Here is a 14607-nt window from a genome sequence, read left to right as displayed (position 1 = left end):
CTGCGCCTCTGCGACCCTGAAATACAAGGACCACAAAGCATTCGTTAATGGTTAAGTGCGAGAAATTAAAAAAGAGAGAGAGAATAACCACGCTCGGCTGCCACCAGTTAACAACGCCATCCCGCGGTACGTCCACTTAGGTGCGCCTGAAATGTTTGTAACATTGTTTCAGTGATGTTTCCAACGGCATTTCAGGTGGGTGTTGCCTGACAGTGTGCTGCCAGCAGCTGCTGCAGACGATGCCACAGCGATAACGCGCTGAACACTTAGACGATTTCTGAAAGTCACACCTAGAACACAGCAGTTGATTACAGCGCTGTGCAATATTAAGTATGGCTCGCGGACAAGAAAAAAAAAAGATGACTCATACGGAAAGTGCGGTAAAAAAGCGCAAGAAGCTGGAAGCCAAAATGCGAGATGCTTTTGCACAAAAAAGCACGTTGGCGCGCAAGCAAGAAAATAACGTTGAAGCAGATCCAGCTTCATAGCTATGCGGAGAATCGAAAGCAAATCTGCGAGCGTAAACATAACTCTCTTACCCGCTGTGAATACGCACAACAAGAAACAACCAAACCATTTCCCCATTTTTATGCATGCCACTATATTGTCGACATGCATATTGCGGTGCACACTAACACTGAAATAATGGCGAGTCAGAGGTCAGCGCGTGCTGGAGGCTATATTTATCGAGCTACACGTTCGAGGCAACACCGCAAAGAGTTTTCGGCATTGTAAAGACAACGTGAGCGCTTTATACGCACTGCAACTTATACGCACTGCAACTTTCGTACATATGTACGAAATTTTTATGTTATGGTGACAATGGCAGTTGGACAGACGGAGGCTTCTATTATTCGTATTATGCAAATCTGCCCTGTCTAATCAACTGAATTTCAATAAAAGTGGGGTAAACCTTTACTCTTAGCGGTTTAATAATTCTTTTTGGTGCTCTATAACACTGTTTATGAGTATTAAGTTGGCCCCGTGTAACTCATTACCTCTAAACTTTAGCTCACCGTTAATAGCATGCACAAAAGAAGCATTTCAGCCGTTCGTTGTGTGGCTTCATTGCTCTTTTAACAAAGGCAAAGCTATAGGCATGAGAAACACATGTCCTTGCCGGCTTTTAGGAGGGGTTAGTAATAATAGCAAGACATGGCGAGTTCGTACAGGTTCATCTTTAAAAAGGCGCTTAGAACCAGGGACAAAGCAAAGGAGGACAGATGCGTAGAAGGAGGACGAGGACACATGCGTTAACAACAACTGCACAGTTGTCGTCGACACTTGCGTCCGGTCTCCCTTCTTCGCATGGTCCTTCGTTTCAAGCACCTTTTTAAAGATGAAGCACTGGTGGCCGCGCCCTCTTTTCTCAGAAAATAAAATGACGCGAATTTTTAGGTTTCATGATCAGTTCCTGACATTGCCTTCAATATGCGCCGAAGAATAAAATTAAAAAAAAAAACACGATGAGAACATTTGTCACGGAGTTTGGTGCGCGCATCGCGTTGGCACCGGCGTCGGCGTTTTCGGCGACTCACCATGGTAAATCCGGTTGGTGGTGCTTCCCTCGGTTGTCCTTGGGATGCCACCGCAGCAGGACAAACTTGACAGGAACCCTGGGAAACCGGGGGTGGCACCCACAAGGATCGCAACTGGGGCTCCACCACTCCGGCCCCGATGCGCTTCGCGCGCTCCTCCGCACCGCCGACGCGTGAGAGCCTCTTTTCGACTCTTTCTTTTGATTTCAAACTTTTCGTCGCTCATCAAGCAGACTATATATTCCTAAGATGGCGCGATATTACAATACCATTCCTCAAGCCAACGACACGAACCGACTCCGCGATCTACAAGCAAAAGAACTTAGTGTCGAAATTGTTGCCTTATCTAGTGGTCTTTAGTGACAGCGTTGCGTAAGTTGATGTTTGTGTCGCGCGTGAACTAAACCTACCCGTGCGACATCAATGCGTCCCTCCATTGTCAGTGTGGAGCGTCTGCTTCTTTGGCGGGAAGGAATTAGGTGGAGAGTACAACAGAGACACATTGAACTGTGTTTGATATTGTTGACATTGATGATTGCTTTTTGAATAAAAGTTTTGTGGGACTATGTGCCCATATAGAGTACTGTGTGCCGCTATCCACTGATGCTGCGGTTACGACCACAAAATGTTTGGACATGGACCGTTATATAACCTCATTTGTCATTCTCACGCGCGAGATTCACTAGTTGTCACTTGCCATTACAATGCACGTTGTTTCTACAGTGTTACAAAGCAGTATTCAGTATATGCATATTCATTTCCTCCTCGCAGTCTTAGATACGGCATACATTCAGATATTGAAAATTGTCTTCCAGCGCTAGTGGCAGCAATTGACGATTAGTAAGTTTATATGTAACAAAGTAATGCGGTGTAGTAGCTATTTCCTCTACCTTCACTGCTGGTTTGTTCTTTCTATAGTCTTTGCGTAGCTAACAATATATTACCAGAAACAACATTATTCGCTCTTTCTCAATGTTGTGTACATCCTGTCTGCACAAGTGACAACTCTCCGGTGTGATTTACTCATGTTAACACTGAAAGCAAAACAAATAGCAAAATATCAATAAGGTTGCTCCTAGTCCCCCACCGATGAGGTTACTTGGCTTCCGACAATTTAAAAATAAAAGAAAAACGAAGCCTACGTAGCTTTGACTGCGCTCTGAAGCTTTAAATCACGCCAACGATAGAAGCGGTTCGTGACGGGCACGTTCTAGCACCGTACCCGTTGCAGCGTCATACGCAATACATGTTATATCGTGGCCCCCCGCATCTGCAGTGCCTTGCGTATCGACAGCGCAGTTGCACCACGAGGGCACGCTCCCGCATTGCGCAAGAGCCTTTTTTTTTGTTTTTTTGATGCGCACAGAGCAAAAGCCAAGTGCTGAAGCCAACAGAAGTGGTGCAGTTTCCGCTGGCTGCTGTCGATTTGACACACGAATGGCAGAGATAGGCGCAGATGGAGAGTCGCTGTGCCGTGGACTGAGGTTCGGCATTGTGCGCCATCGAAAAAAAAAAGAAAGAAAAATAAAGCGAGAGAAAGGAAGTATAGAGTGGTCACGAAGGAAACGGAAGCGGTGTCTCGGCATTCAAGATATCCATGGAGTCGGGTAAAAAAAAAAGCATAGAGAGATAAAAAAAGAAGAAGAGAGTAAGCAGATCGTGTGACAGCGTGATCAAGAGAGGCAATGCGTGGCGGTGCAGAGGGGTGCGTGAGCTACGTCGGAGACCGGCAATGCGGCAGCGTTCAAAGCAGTGAGAGAAGTACAAGAAGAATAAGAAGAAGAAGAAGAAAAGAAAGCAAGAAAAAAAAAGGAAGGGCGAAGAAAGATAGAGCACACTAGGAAAGGAGATACGCAATAAAAGAGTCAGAAGTTGATGAAGCCTAGCTATACACGTTTATTCGCTGCGCATATGCGTGAGAAGAGGGCCTGTAATAACGCCGAGTCAGGAAAACCTCGGGGAGATAAAAAAGGGCTCGTTTTACGAGGCAATAAGAGTCAAGCTCGAGACAAGAAAAGATACGGGGAGCCGACCATACCAGAGCGGATTAGGGTGAACAGCACGCAGCGCATAAAGGTAAACAGCGTTAGAATTTATTTTTAAAACACTTCCGTGCGAATCGTTCTTTAACGACACCATGTATTTTAATATCAGATGTGGAATAAAAAAATCTGCTGGGAAATGCTACATACTGATTCTTATTTAAATACTACTCGATGGAAACGGAGATTACATATTTGAGATCATAAATACATGTTGCTACATCTAAATAATGCTTATACTTATGAAAAGGCTGCTTTTCGGGGAGCTTTTGAACTTGTAGAAAGCTGGTTTTATGATTTGACAAGGTACGCGCACGAAATCAACACTTTTCCTCGTTATAGAGTTTTATTGCATAATTTTGGAATGGAAGAACGACCGTGACTGGTGCTCCCTGGGAAATAATAAGCGCATAAAAGACTCTTGCCGGCTTAGCCAGCCGTGCTCCTTCAGTTCACAACTGTACACATAGCACTTGTTATTGAAAGAGGTAGATAGATAGAGAGAGAAAGGTGAGCAAGTGAAAGAGAAAAGATGAGAAGGGATAGATATGGCGCCCCTGCAAAGACGTCCCTTCTCGTGCACATAAGCGTCGAGTAAAGTCACCGTGCAAGTTGTATACGTTAACCTCTTACCGTGGCCATGGTGCCTCTAGCGAAGCGAGTGAAGGAAATTGTAAACCGCTTTTTTTAAAAGAATGTTTGGTGAACTGCCCAAAAGAAAGAATGCGACATGCTTGCAGTGAAGTAGAATAAACTAAAGAGAGATATAGAGAGATAACTGTCGTGGTTTGAAGTGAGTCAGCTCCTTCCTATACTCTGTTTCACAATATTCTGGCACTGGAGTGGATGCCAAAGCCTAGCTAAATTATAAATTGCCGGAATACACGTGTCCGTAGATCACTTCTGCCACAGTGCTGCCACAGTATAATACTATTGCAAAACGGATAAGGATACATTCACGTCACTCTGAAACAGAAGTTTCAGAGTGCCGTGAATGCTGGAGCTGGCGTAAGCCAATCAGGAGTCGCGATCATGTCAACGCAATACTAGACAAGCCCTTTTGTATCAAAACATCTTCTGCAAAATGTTTGCATTGCAAAATGTTTGCATTGCAAAATGTTGGCAAAACATTGTCTGCAGACGCGCCCGGAAGCACGCCTCATAATTTGAAATTCACTGGCTGGTTACTGCGAAACGGAATAAGGTGTTCGTCTCACGAAGATGTGGCAGTGCAGTAGAAGCTATGGCGGCTTCCACCAATGGAAAAAAAGCGATCGTGGAAGTTCACGTGTCCCTACGTCACGTATTCTGCGTCAGAGCGCCGCCTGGTAGCCTCCACTCCGGTGTGACACAGTTGTGAGACGGAGTATATAAACGACTGGTGCTTGCAAGGCAGTGCGCGCTTACCACTCAATGTGCCCCGTAGTGAACGTGACAAATGTGCACACTTCAAATCAGTGATGTTGGCACGCAGTCGTGCTTTTTTTATTATTTACTTCAATCCGAAATTCTGAGCATATGCGGCGTAGTAAAAAGGCTCACTTTTCGATATGAGTCATGACAGGCCTCGAGAAAACAAAATAAAAAAATATAATCTAACGTGCGGATTGGCAGCTAATACAACAGAAGCACAGAATAAAAAAATGTGACATTACGAAGGGAAGAAGGCTATATCAGCAGAAACTCACAAATTAACAAGCACAGCACTGTGCAAAACGTCTGAGGGGCCCCACACTTGCACTGTACAAAGTGCGTCGGTTTATGAATAAAATTTATGTACAGATATCTCTTTTTTTTTATATAGACGCATGCTACGTACAACCTAAAATACGTGTATCTAAGTAAAAGTAGACAAGAAATGAAGAATTAAAACTGGCAACAAACACTGGGCTTGGAAATTTGAGCGCACGATCATTGAACAAGCTAGCGAAGTTAATGACTAATCCCGGCTTTTGTCGTTATAAAGCTGTTCAAACCAAACTGACTCACTTCACGACGGCTGCTCGCCAAAAAGAGGCGAGGATATGCGAGAGCAGTCAGCAAGACGTAAAAGAAAACAGACACACAAACACAAAAATGAGGACGACACAAGAGTAACGAGGGAAACAAAAATACAACGAGACCTTAAAGAGAAGAAGAAAAGAGAGAGAGAGTGTTCACTTACGACCGTCTTGACAATGGATACTTCAGGACTGGCTAGCAAGGGCTCAGAGCTTGGCTCGTTGGAAGAAGCGGCGGCGCATCTCTGCCTGTGTTGCTCTGCAAGTTTTGCCAGCTGCTGACAGCGGGTTTTCCTCATGGTGATTCTCTTGCCGAGATATCCTACCGTGGCGTACTCCAGGAGCGCGGTAAACACCATTACGAAACATGTGCCCAGGTAGACGTCGATACTCTTGACGTAGGATATTTTGGGCAGCGCTGCGTTGGTACTGGACATGAGTGTGGTCATCGTGAGCACGGTGGTGACGCCGAGCGCGACGCGAGCTGGACTAGCGTTACGGTGGAGCCAAAAGGAGACCCAGGAAATAACCACGATCAATCCGGCCGGGATGTAGATCTGGATCAGGTAGTAGCCCATGGAGCGGGCGAACCGTATTTCACATACCAGGCGGGAGTAGTTTCCTGAATCGGGGAAGGAGAGGGGGAGGAGACACACGCCGCAGGAGAGCGCGTTTTAAGCCGCGCGGCTCCCGCAACGATACTCGAGACGGTGCAACAGAACTCGGATTGCGCTTACGCACGGCGAGTCATGTGAACTCTGTCGGTCATCGCGATCGATATTTTGCTTTGATCGGCGCGAAGCGGCGAGCCGAGTTGTTCCCCGCTTAACCATACTCATCCGATAGTTGGTCGGCCATATGCGAACCATATGAAACTTGATTCGAGCTCTACGATCCTAGCCGCTGCTTGAGTTACTGGAACCACGTAGGCTGTTATAAGTGACGTGAAGTTCATTTAGTCAGGACTTTATGACACCTGTCATCGTGTTGGGTCACCTTATACTTGCGTGCGAATGACGAAGGGCTCAGGTTCCAGCCACTGTCTTGAGACGAGAAGTCAAGAGATAGTGGTTATGTGGGTCCATCTGCTTCCAATCTGATTCACTTTGTACTCGTCGTAGCAGTTGCCATACCTTTAAATGAAGATCTTGGAGATGAAACGTTGAAGGAACAACGATGCTCTTGAAGTTTAGAAAAAAATTCACTCGAATAATAGTATCATAAATAAATGGGGGCGCAGGTTCAGAGATGACAGACAGAGTTCACCGGGCTCGACGATCGCACCATTTGCGTATCCTTTGTCGCTACGCATTCTTTACGGTGCCAGCTTGCAATACAAAGTGAAGGAAACGCAACATGTGACACATTTTTACTAGGACGTTGCCGAAGTGTCGCCTCTTTCGCACGCTCGCTGCCAGGCATAGCGACAACTGTTGGCTGTCGCTACCGTCTCAGCACCAGAAAGAAGCGGCAACGAAGAGGCGGTACTTGGGTTTGTCCTTGAACGTGAAAAGACCTCGCCGTTGGCGTGTGCTCCCGTCCCTTCTAACGACTACGCCAAACAAGGCTGGACAATGACGATTCTCATCGAATCGGTGAGTCACAGAGAAATGGAGGGAAGAGACGTGCGCTCTCACTAGAGCAGTGGGGTGCTGGAGTCACGTGCTTGGAATGCGTGTGCTTATATCGTGAGACATGAGCGTTGATTTGGTGAAGCGCAAAGTGTGGGAATGTCTTCGTAAGAAGCACTACTACCGTTTCGTCCCCTAAGTACAAAAGTTTAAGTGGTTGTCGAAAACACGACTGTTTTCGCAGGAGCCATTTCTTTTTGTACGAGCATCGTCGATGGTTTCAAACTGTCCTCGTTGCCTAAATGCAATTGGACAAATTTAGAGCTAATGCACGCAGCAGTATGGCTCTAGTAAGAAGGAAGAAGCGCCGACCTTATCAACACATCGTAAAAGGTCGATAGCGCGTCCGGTTCTTCGTATTCCAAATTATTTGTAAAATACGTCGAACGAGTAATGGCCTTTCGGGACCGAGTTTCAAGCGATTTTGCATTCGCTGATTTCAGATTGTCGGTTCTCTCGAAATTGAAACATGGAGCAATACACTTATGCCACTGCTAGTTACATTGTCATTTAATTTATTACAGAATAAGACGCTTAATACATTTCTAGATCTAACGTAAAAGCGCCGCTTACATGAAAATTGAATTCACTCATGATATCTTGTAGATGCAACCAGAAATGTAGTCGCAAGGACCGTTGTACCTGCCATTAGCGCAATGATGCCCCTACTACATCTCAGGCCGTTTCGGCACCGCGTTGAAGAGAAACGTATTACTGCATGTTGCAAGCTTCATTGGGCAATCAGACGAATTCTTCATGTAAGTACTTCGGAATACTTGTGTGGCGCACAGCCTGTTTTGCATAAATAACAATCACCAATTTACTTTCTACCCGTAGCAACGCGAAGACGCACGTCTTAGTTATCAGAGAATCTATTACCGCATTGAAGCAGGGGCTCATCAAGTGTTCAAAATTTGTTGCTCCCTTATTTCTGGCTCCCATTCTGACACATTCATGAAGTGCCGTTAGACAGTGATGTAATACGAGCCGTGGCTACTCACTGCAAAGCGCTTTAAGTGCACGCATTCAGAGTCTGCCAGAGTACGCGAAAGTAAACACGAAGAAAGCTTCCCGTGACACTCGTAAAACACTTCTGAGTGCCTTAGAATGTCTCTATAGAAATAAAATAGGTACGCGAAGTGGAATGACTATAATTACTACGGTCGAGGGCTGAATGGCTGGCTCAAGAACTCCAAATTTGAGAAAAGCGGATACTGGATCCACCACAAGCTGGTGAACGTCAATCGTATAATATTATATACGTTACTTGGATAACGGTGCGACAGTAAAATCGTGGTTATTTGCGGGCGTGACATGCAGCACTTACATCTTGCACGTTGTGCGATGTGCATACATTACAATACTACAAAGGTAACGCACTTGTTTTAACTCAAGGGAAAGCTTGACAAATGCTTATTGTGACCACAATCCTTACTATTTAGAGCTTGGTTTATTTATCAAGCCAAAATGATTGCTAAGAGCATTGCGATACAGACGTGTAAAGAAGGCTAAAGTCAAGTTATGTTATTTGGACAGAAACTGCCTGTTCGCGCTAAAAGAATCGCCTTCCGCATCTGCCTGCCGCGAGTATGAAACCTCTTCGACGGATAAGCTATAGCGTCCCTCGCGTTCATACATTACCTTTTACCGTGGGTAGCGGCTAGAGCCCCGGAAAAGAACGGAAAAAGAGTATCATGCAAAAGGTTTCACACCAAGCTGAGTTTTCATGAGGAATGCACCAAACCTTGTTTGTGTTGACCTGTTTCGGTTCCAGCCGAAGGAAGGAGGCTTCCGTGCTAGGGAGGCAAAAGTGAGTCGGGGAGACAGCAGTCTCGTTAAGCAACGCTACAAAAACACTGTTGCACCACTACAAAGCTGCGTCAGGAGTAGCAAGGGTGGATACAGAGAGAGAGAGAGAAAGAGAGAGGGGTTAGAGTGAATATTGAAAGGCTGAGAGACAGAGAGAAAGAGAGAAGATAATGAAAGAAAGAAGACGAACCAGAGCAACAGTGAGATGGTAGAGACGCGTCCAAAGCAAGTGGCGGGGCAGGCCATAGGAAAAGGATAGGCGCGATGTACTTACGACCATCTTGGCAACGGGCAGTTCCGGACTGACCATCGCCGGCTCGGGCTCGGGCTCCGACGGGGGCGGCGGTGCATTCCGGGAGGCATGCTCTTGCGCCAGCTTGGCCAGCTGCTGCTTGGCCGTTTTCTTCATGGTGATTCTCTTGCCCAGATATCCTACCGTGGCGTATTCCAGGAGGGCCGCAAACACCATCACGAAGCACGTCCCCAGGTAGACGTCGATACTCTTGACGTACGATATTTTGGGCAGTGCAGCGTTCGTGCTGGACATTAGCGTGGTCATGGTGAGCACTGTGGTGACGCCTAAGGCCACGCGGGCCGGGCTAGCGTTACGGTGGAGCCAAAAGGACACCCAAGAGGTTACGACGATGAGGCCAGCAGGGATGTACATCTGGATCAGGTAATAGCCCATGGAACGCACGAAGCGTATCTCGCATACCAAGCGTGAGTAGTTCCCTAGGGAAGTGGAGAAACAGGTGGCCATTGGTAAGCCATCTCTGTGGGCCGGCGCCATGACGTGGCTGAGGAAGCCCGTGCGCATCACCACCCACACGACAGCAGATCCTGGTTGCTACAACATGGTTTTAGCGGATGCCAAGACCTTTCCTCTCGGAAAGTTCTATTGGGTTGAATGGGGTGTCACTACCTTAATGAGTGTGCTGTTTCTTAAGAACGGTCTGTTTCAAAATAGAGGAGAAAATCACACAGAAGATAAGTATAAGCTTTGGACGTATACCCTAGAAAAATATGTCATTATATGTCATTTCGTTTCGAACAATAAAGACGACACAGATCCTTTTATGTAATGTCCATATGCCACAATGATCCCATCATTGCACTGCATGAAATGATGACGTCAGTAAAAGCTTCCGTGATGATGAACGCAAACGTAACGATGCTCACGAACATGGTCCTCAGGAAGCAAGCATGAACATAAGCTTGTGCTATCACAGCAGACTAGACTCGATACAAGCAAAAGCTGTGCAGTCTAGGCTCATGCATGACAACGTGCCTGACATCATAGCTGGTGCTGTGGGCAGAGAACTGTGCGGCTCCAGCATCAATCGCGGCAGATGGCATTAATTCCTTCGGCTCAATCGTCTCATTGACGCCAGGCGTTTCTCAACACCGCGGTCTGTTCCATCTCGGTCCCACCGCTGTAGCGAATTTTCGCGCTCGCCCTGTCACGTTTGTTTGCAGCGAGGTGAAACCAAGCGTCCAGAACGCGGTAGAGGACGTATCGCGCACCAGTAAAACACGATTGTTGAAGTGAAGATGCTGACGCACAAACATTCAACACCTACACGTTGTCATGGACGCATTCAAGACTTACTGTTTCCGCAGGAACCTTCCGGAATAATACCACAGGGTGGAATAGAGGCCATTCTACAGAGTAGTATACAAAGTCGCCGCCACAACGGCTTGAGCTCACTTACCTTGAAATTACCTTGATCGTTGCCACCAGTAAACTGAGCCACAGGCCTGGTGGTTTCCGACCGAGGTGCCCTCGGAAGGACTTGCGGCGGGCCCCATGCCGTTAACTTACAACAGCAAGACGGCACGAACAACATCAAAAGAGCGGTGCGGAGGTGAACACGCAGGATATTAGGAAATAAGGAAGTGAACAAGGGGAAAAGAAGAAAGATTAGAAAAAAGAAAAGAAAGAAGAATTCTTTGTCAAGAAATCAGCAGCGACATCAGGGACGTCTTTGCAGGTGCGGGCGAGGAAAAAAAAAAGCTCGAGAAGGGAGTTTGGGTAGTGCAGCGTGTACTTACGACCGTCTTGACTACCGGCACTTCAGGACTGGCTAGCAAGGGCTCTGAGCCGGCCTCGCCGGCCGAAGCGGCGTTAGCTCGCTTCTGTCTGTGCTCTTCGGCCAGCTTAGCCAGCTGTTGGCAGCGGGCTTTCCTCATGGCGATTCTCTTGCCAAGATATCCTACCGTGGCGTACTCCAGGAGTGAGGCAAACACCATTACGAAACAAGTCCCCAGGTAGATGTCGATACTCTTCACGTACGAGATTTTAGGCAGTGCTGCGTTGGTACTGGACATGAGTGTGGTCATGGTGAGCACTGTGGTCACGCCCAGGGAGACGCGAGCTGGTGTAGCGTTACGGTGGAGCCAAAAGGAGACCCACGAAATAACCACGATCAAACTGGCGGGGATGTAGATCTGGATCAGGTAATAACCCATGGAACGGACGAACCGTATTTCGCAAACCAGCCGGGAGTAGTTTCCTACAACGACAGCGGAAGAGGAAGGACAAGGGCGGATGTGAGAGGGGGAAGTGGGGGAGAGGGGGAAACCATGTTTTACTGGTCGTCGCATGCACCCGCGCGACGGCGCACAGGTCGCGAGAAACCTACGCGAAGTCTGCCGGCTGCAGCGGCGCTGGCGACACGTCTCCCCCCTCCCCTCGCATTTCTCTGTGTCTTGCATAGCTTTTTTTTTCTCTCTTATTCTCCGATTGAGCCGAAAGAATCGCATTGGCTTCTCTCAAAGAACGCTCTTTCGCCAAGTTTGAGACACCAGGCACTCGCTCTCAGGCTTCGACGTGGGCACACACACACACGCACACAAAAAAGCCTTCGTCGCTCGAAGCTGTGCTCTCGTCCATCAGCTGAGGCGTGTGCCGTGTGAACTTTGCATAGCGGCTCGAAGCTCCGATGGCTAGAGGATTACGAAGCCCACATTCTTTCACAGGCCTTCTCATGTCGTTTGCTCGCACCTTAAAAGCAAGCGTAGGCGTGGCATAGCTCGCACAGTTTGCCTGCTCGCTTACAGTATAGCCACTACAAGCGACCTAAGACTACAGCTTGACGACGCTTCGAGGTAGGGGCGAGCAGGCTCGCCAAAAATGGGCAAACTGTGACGAGAGGAGTGAATGGAAAGCGCGCAGTGGGTGCTGTGCATTAGCTAACGAACTGCCGGTGGCATCTACGCCTGCTGGTAGACGGGAGCATGCAGCTGGTGACGAGTACAATGTCATGTTGCAAAACAGCAGCTACACGGCTCCCAGCACAGTGCGAAACTTGGAGCGCGCGCATTGGGCAGCGAGCTTATTAGCCAAAGTGCATGTGCTGAGTGAGCGTGTAGGTGCTCGTTTCTCAACATGAGAGAAGATGGGCAGGGTGTATACGGCAGAGACAGTGAACACCACGCTCTACAGCGTTTGATGTTTTATGTGTTCTATACGGGCTATTAAACACAATAAAAGAGAAGAGAGCTGTGACTACTACACGAACGCAGTCCCTTAAAACGCGGCTAGTTCGTGAAGCAGACCATGTGCGCAGTTGTTGCTCCGAGTGAGGGTAGCGCAGACGTGCTCAACCCTATTCATTACCTTTACCAAGCGCTTAATTTAAAACGAATGCTCATATTGCACAGTACAATTATTAATAATCAAGGACGCGGTCGTTAGTGCCAAATATGTAATGTGCATGTCCTCTCATTGGTTATTTTTTTTTACTAGACATTTAAACAGGTGCGCGCCTCGCTATCTCAAGTCTGCGCGTTGCAGTTGCAATCAGCGTGAGTGAAAATGGCACGACTAAGTAGTACACGGACCTCGACGCTGCGCTGTAACAGGAAACTGCAATTGTGCTCGTGCTATTTGGCAATTGAGATTATCGTAGCTTCGTTTATGTGGATTGGAGGTAATTTAGGAGGAATATGTTTCTCTAAGGCATAGCCCGTGTGGAACCTTATGCGCCTTGAAAAGTGGCGCAGGAAAACGAACAATGTCCTTTTTATGCTAGCGTTATCCTCGTCTTCGTGCACTTCTTAGTTCGATGAACAAATGCGTGATCGGCTTCCATATCAGTAATGCCAGGTTAGTGAAAGGAGCATATAGGAATGGAGTTATTTCGTAAATCTCGGGGGAATACTCTAAACTCATGACAGCCGTCATGCTCCCAAAATGCAGTACTCAAGTATGTCACTATTAGGGTAATGAGGGCGCGTACTCTTAAAACGTAAAAAAAAATTGCTGAAACGAATTCGAGCATGGCAAGAGATTTCCGTGTCATACATCTCCATAGTGAACCACTATAGAGGCAAGCGTAGGTGGACAAATTATGCTGACGGAAAACTGCATAAGATGCTTATCGTTCAGGCTACAAGCTTCAATAAGATGAGGCGCACCTAAAGCCTACCTTATCTTTTTCAATACTTTATGTAACTCAGTGTTAAGGCGCCACTGGGAGTGCTGTTTAAGTCTGGCCAACAAGCAAAAAAGTTGAACACGCCAATGATGCTCTAAAATGTGCTAAGTGTCAACGCCAAGTCTATTTACAGCGCAACACATAATTTTTTTATTAGGTCCAAATAAAGTTAGCTGCAACGACAAAGTGGCCGTACTAGACAATAAGAGTATTATACCAGCGACAAAAAAAGATTAACAAATATGATCGGAAGGTGAGCAAAAACCGAGACTAATACATCATACGTGACTTTGCAACGCACAGTTGCTAACATTCAAAGTGTAACACGCACCAGGCCAATTGCTCGAGCACAAAGGACTGCTTTTATGCAGACATCACAGCTTTCTATATCAAGAAACACAGTGCAATGTAAACGATGAACTGATTTGCATGCAGACATAGTAATATTGGTGTAAACATAAAACTGATAATAAAGAATAAGTATATAAGGCCAGGTGCACTGCATTGTAAAGTGCTTACTCGCTTAGCTGGTGCAAAGGTATATAACGCGATTCCTAGAAGAAAAACCATAGAAGAAAAAAGAAACGATTACGAAGTATGCATTCGCTGGCACCATGCTATGGTGATTAGTAAAAAAAAAGTATCAAATGTACATTCTCTAGCTCTATGGAATAATGAAATATGGTTGCGTTAGTTTCACGCGACGTTTACTACGTTAACTCGAGACTATATCTTCAAGTCACCAAAAACATGCATTACACAGGGCATTTCATTGCTCGCACGCCAAGTCAGCGCTTTCCTTCCGGTTTGCCTTCCAATCCTTCAATAAATATTTGCCCGATGTTGCCCAGACGCCGCCTCTAAATGTTACCAACTTGAACTTGCCAGAAGATCCCTTAAAGAAAGAGATTTAGACAGACTACTGGTTGTTATTGAGCTATTATTTAGCCGTTGTTGACGATGTTTCATTGGTCTGCTAGCGACAACAGTTTTCCGAAAGGGGCGTTTGCCTAAAGTAGACAGACATTATTTTAAGAAAAGTTCAAGTCCATAAGTCTGCAAGATGTCTGCAAGAATTCAGTACACTGCTGAAATGACGATATATGCTGTCTCTAGGTTTTGTTTGTAAAGTGTACTATACGCGTTTG

The 14607-nt window shown here is 46.6% G+C and overlaps 2 protein-coding genes across 3 annotated transcripts in view; both read right to left on the bottom strand.

The window, feature by feature from the left end:
• LOC119449972 (gamma-aminobutyric acid receptor subunit beta) overlaps window positions 1-14607 on the bottom strand; it is a 214093-nt gene that overhangs the window by 21336 nt on the left and 178150 nt on the right. For both annotated transcript variants that reach the window (XM_037713296.2, XM_049665557.1), the window contains exons 7-9: window positions 5745-6202; window positions 1539-1616; window positions 1-16 (exon numbers count right to left, since the gene is read on the bottom strand). The exon at window positions 1-16 is cut by the window's left edge and continues 98 nt beyond it. In XM_037713296.2, coding sequence (XP_037569224.1) covers window positions 1-16; window positions 1539-1616; window positions 5745-6202 — 552 coding nt within the window. The remainder of the gene's footprint in view (window positions 17-1538; window positions 1617-5744; window positions 6203-14607) is intronic.
• Window positions 8990-10043, bottom strand: LOC125944696 (gamma-aminobutyric acid receptor subunit beta-like). The gene has a single exon (XM_049665558.1). The coding sequence runs from the start codon at window positions 9835-9837 to the stop codon at window positions 9142-9144; it is 696 nt and encodes a 231-aa protein (XP_049521515.1). The 5' UTR covers window positions 9838-10043; the 3' UTR covers window positions 8990-9141.

Source organism: Dermacentor silvarum, chromosome 4 (assembly GCF_013339745.2).
Source record: "Dermacentor silvarum isolate Dsil-2018 chromosome 4, BIME_Dsil_1.4, whole genome shotgun sequence".
Lineage (NCBI taxonomy): Eukaryota > Metazoa > Arthropoda > Arachnida > Ixodida > Ixodidae > Dermacentor > Dermacentor silvarum.
This window is presented reverse-complemented; position numbering and strand designations above follow the sequence as displayed.

Excerpts from the sequence above, each read along its gene's own strand:
- LOC125944696 (XM_049665558.1), bottom strand. The coding sequence starts at position 9,837 with ATGCGCACGGGCTTCCTCAGCCACGTCATGGCGCCGGCCCACAGAGAT.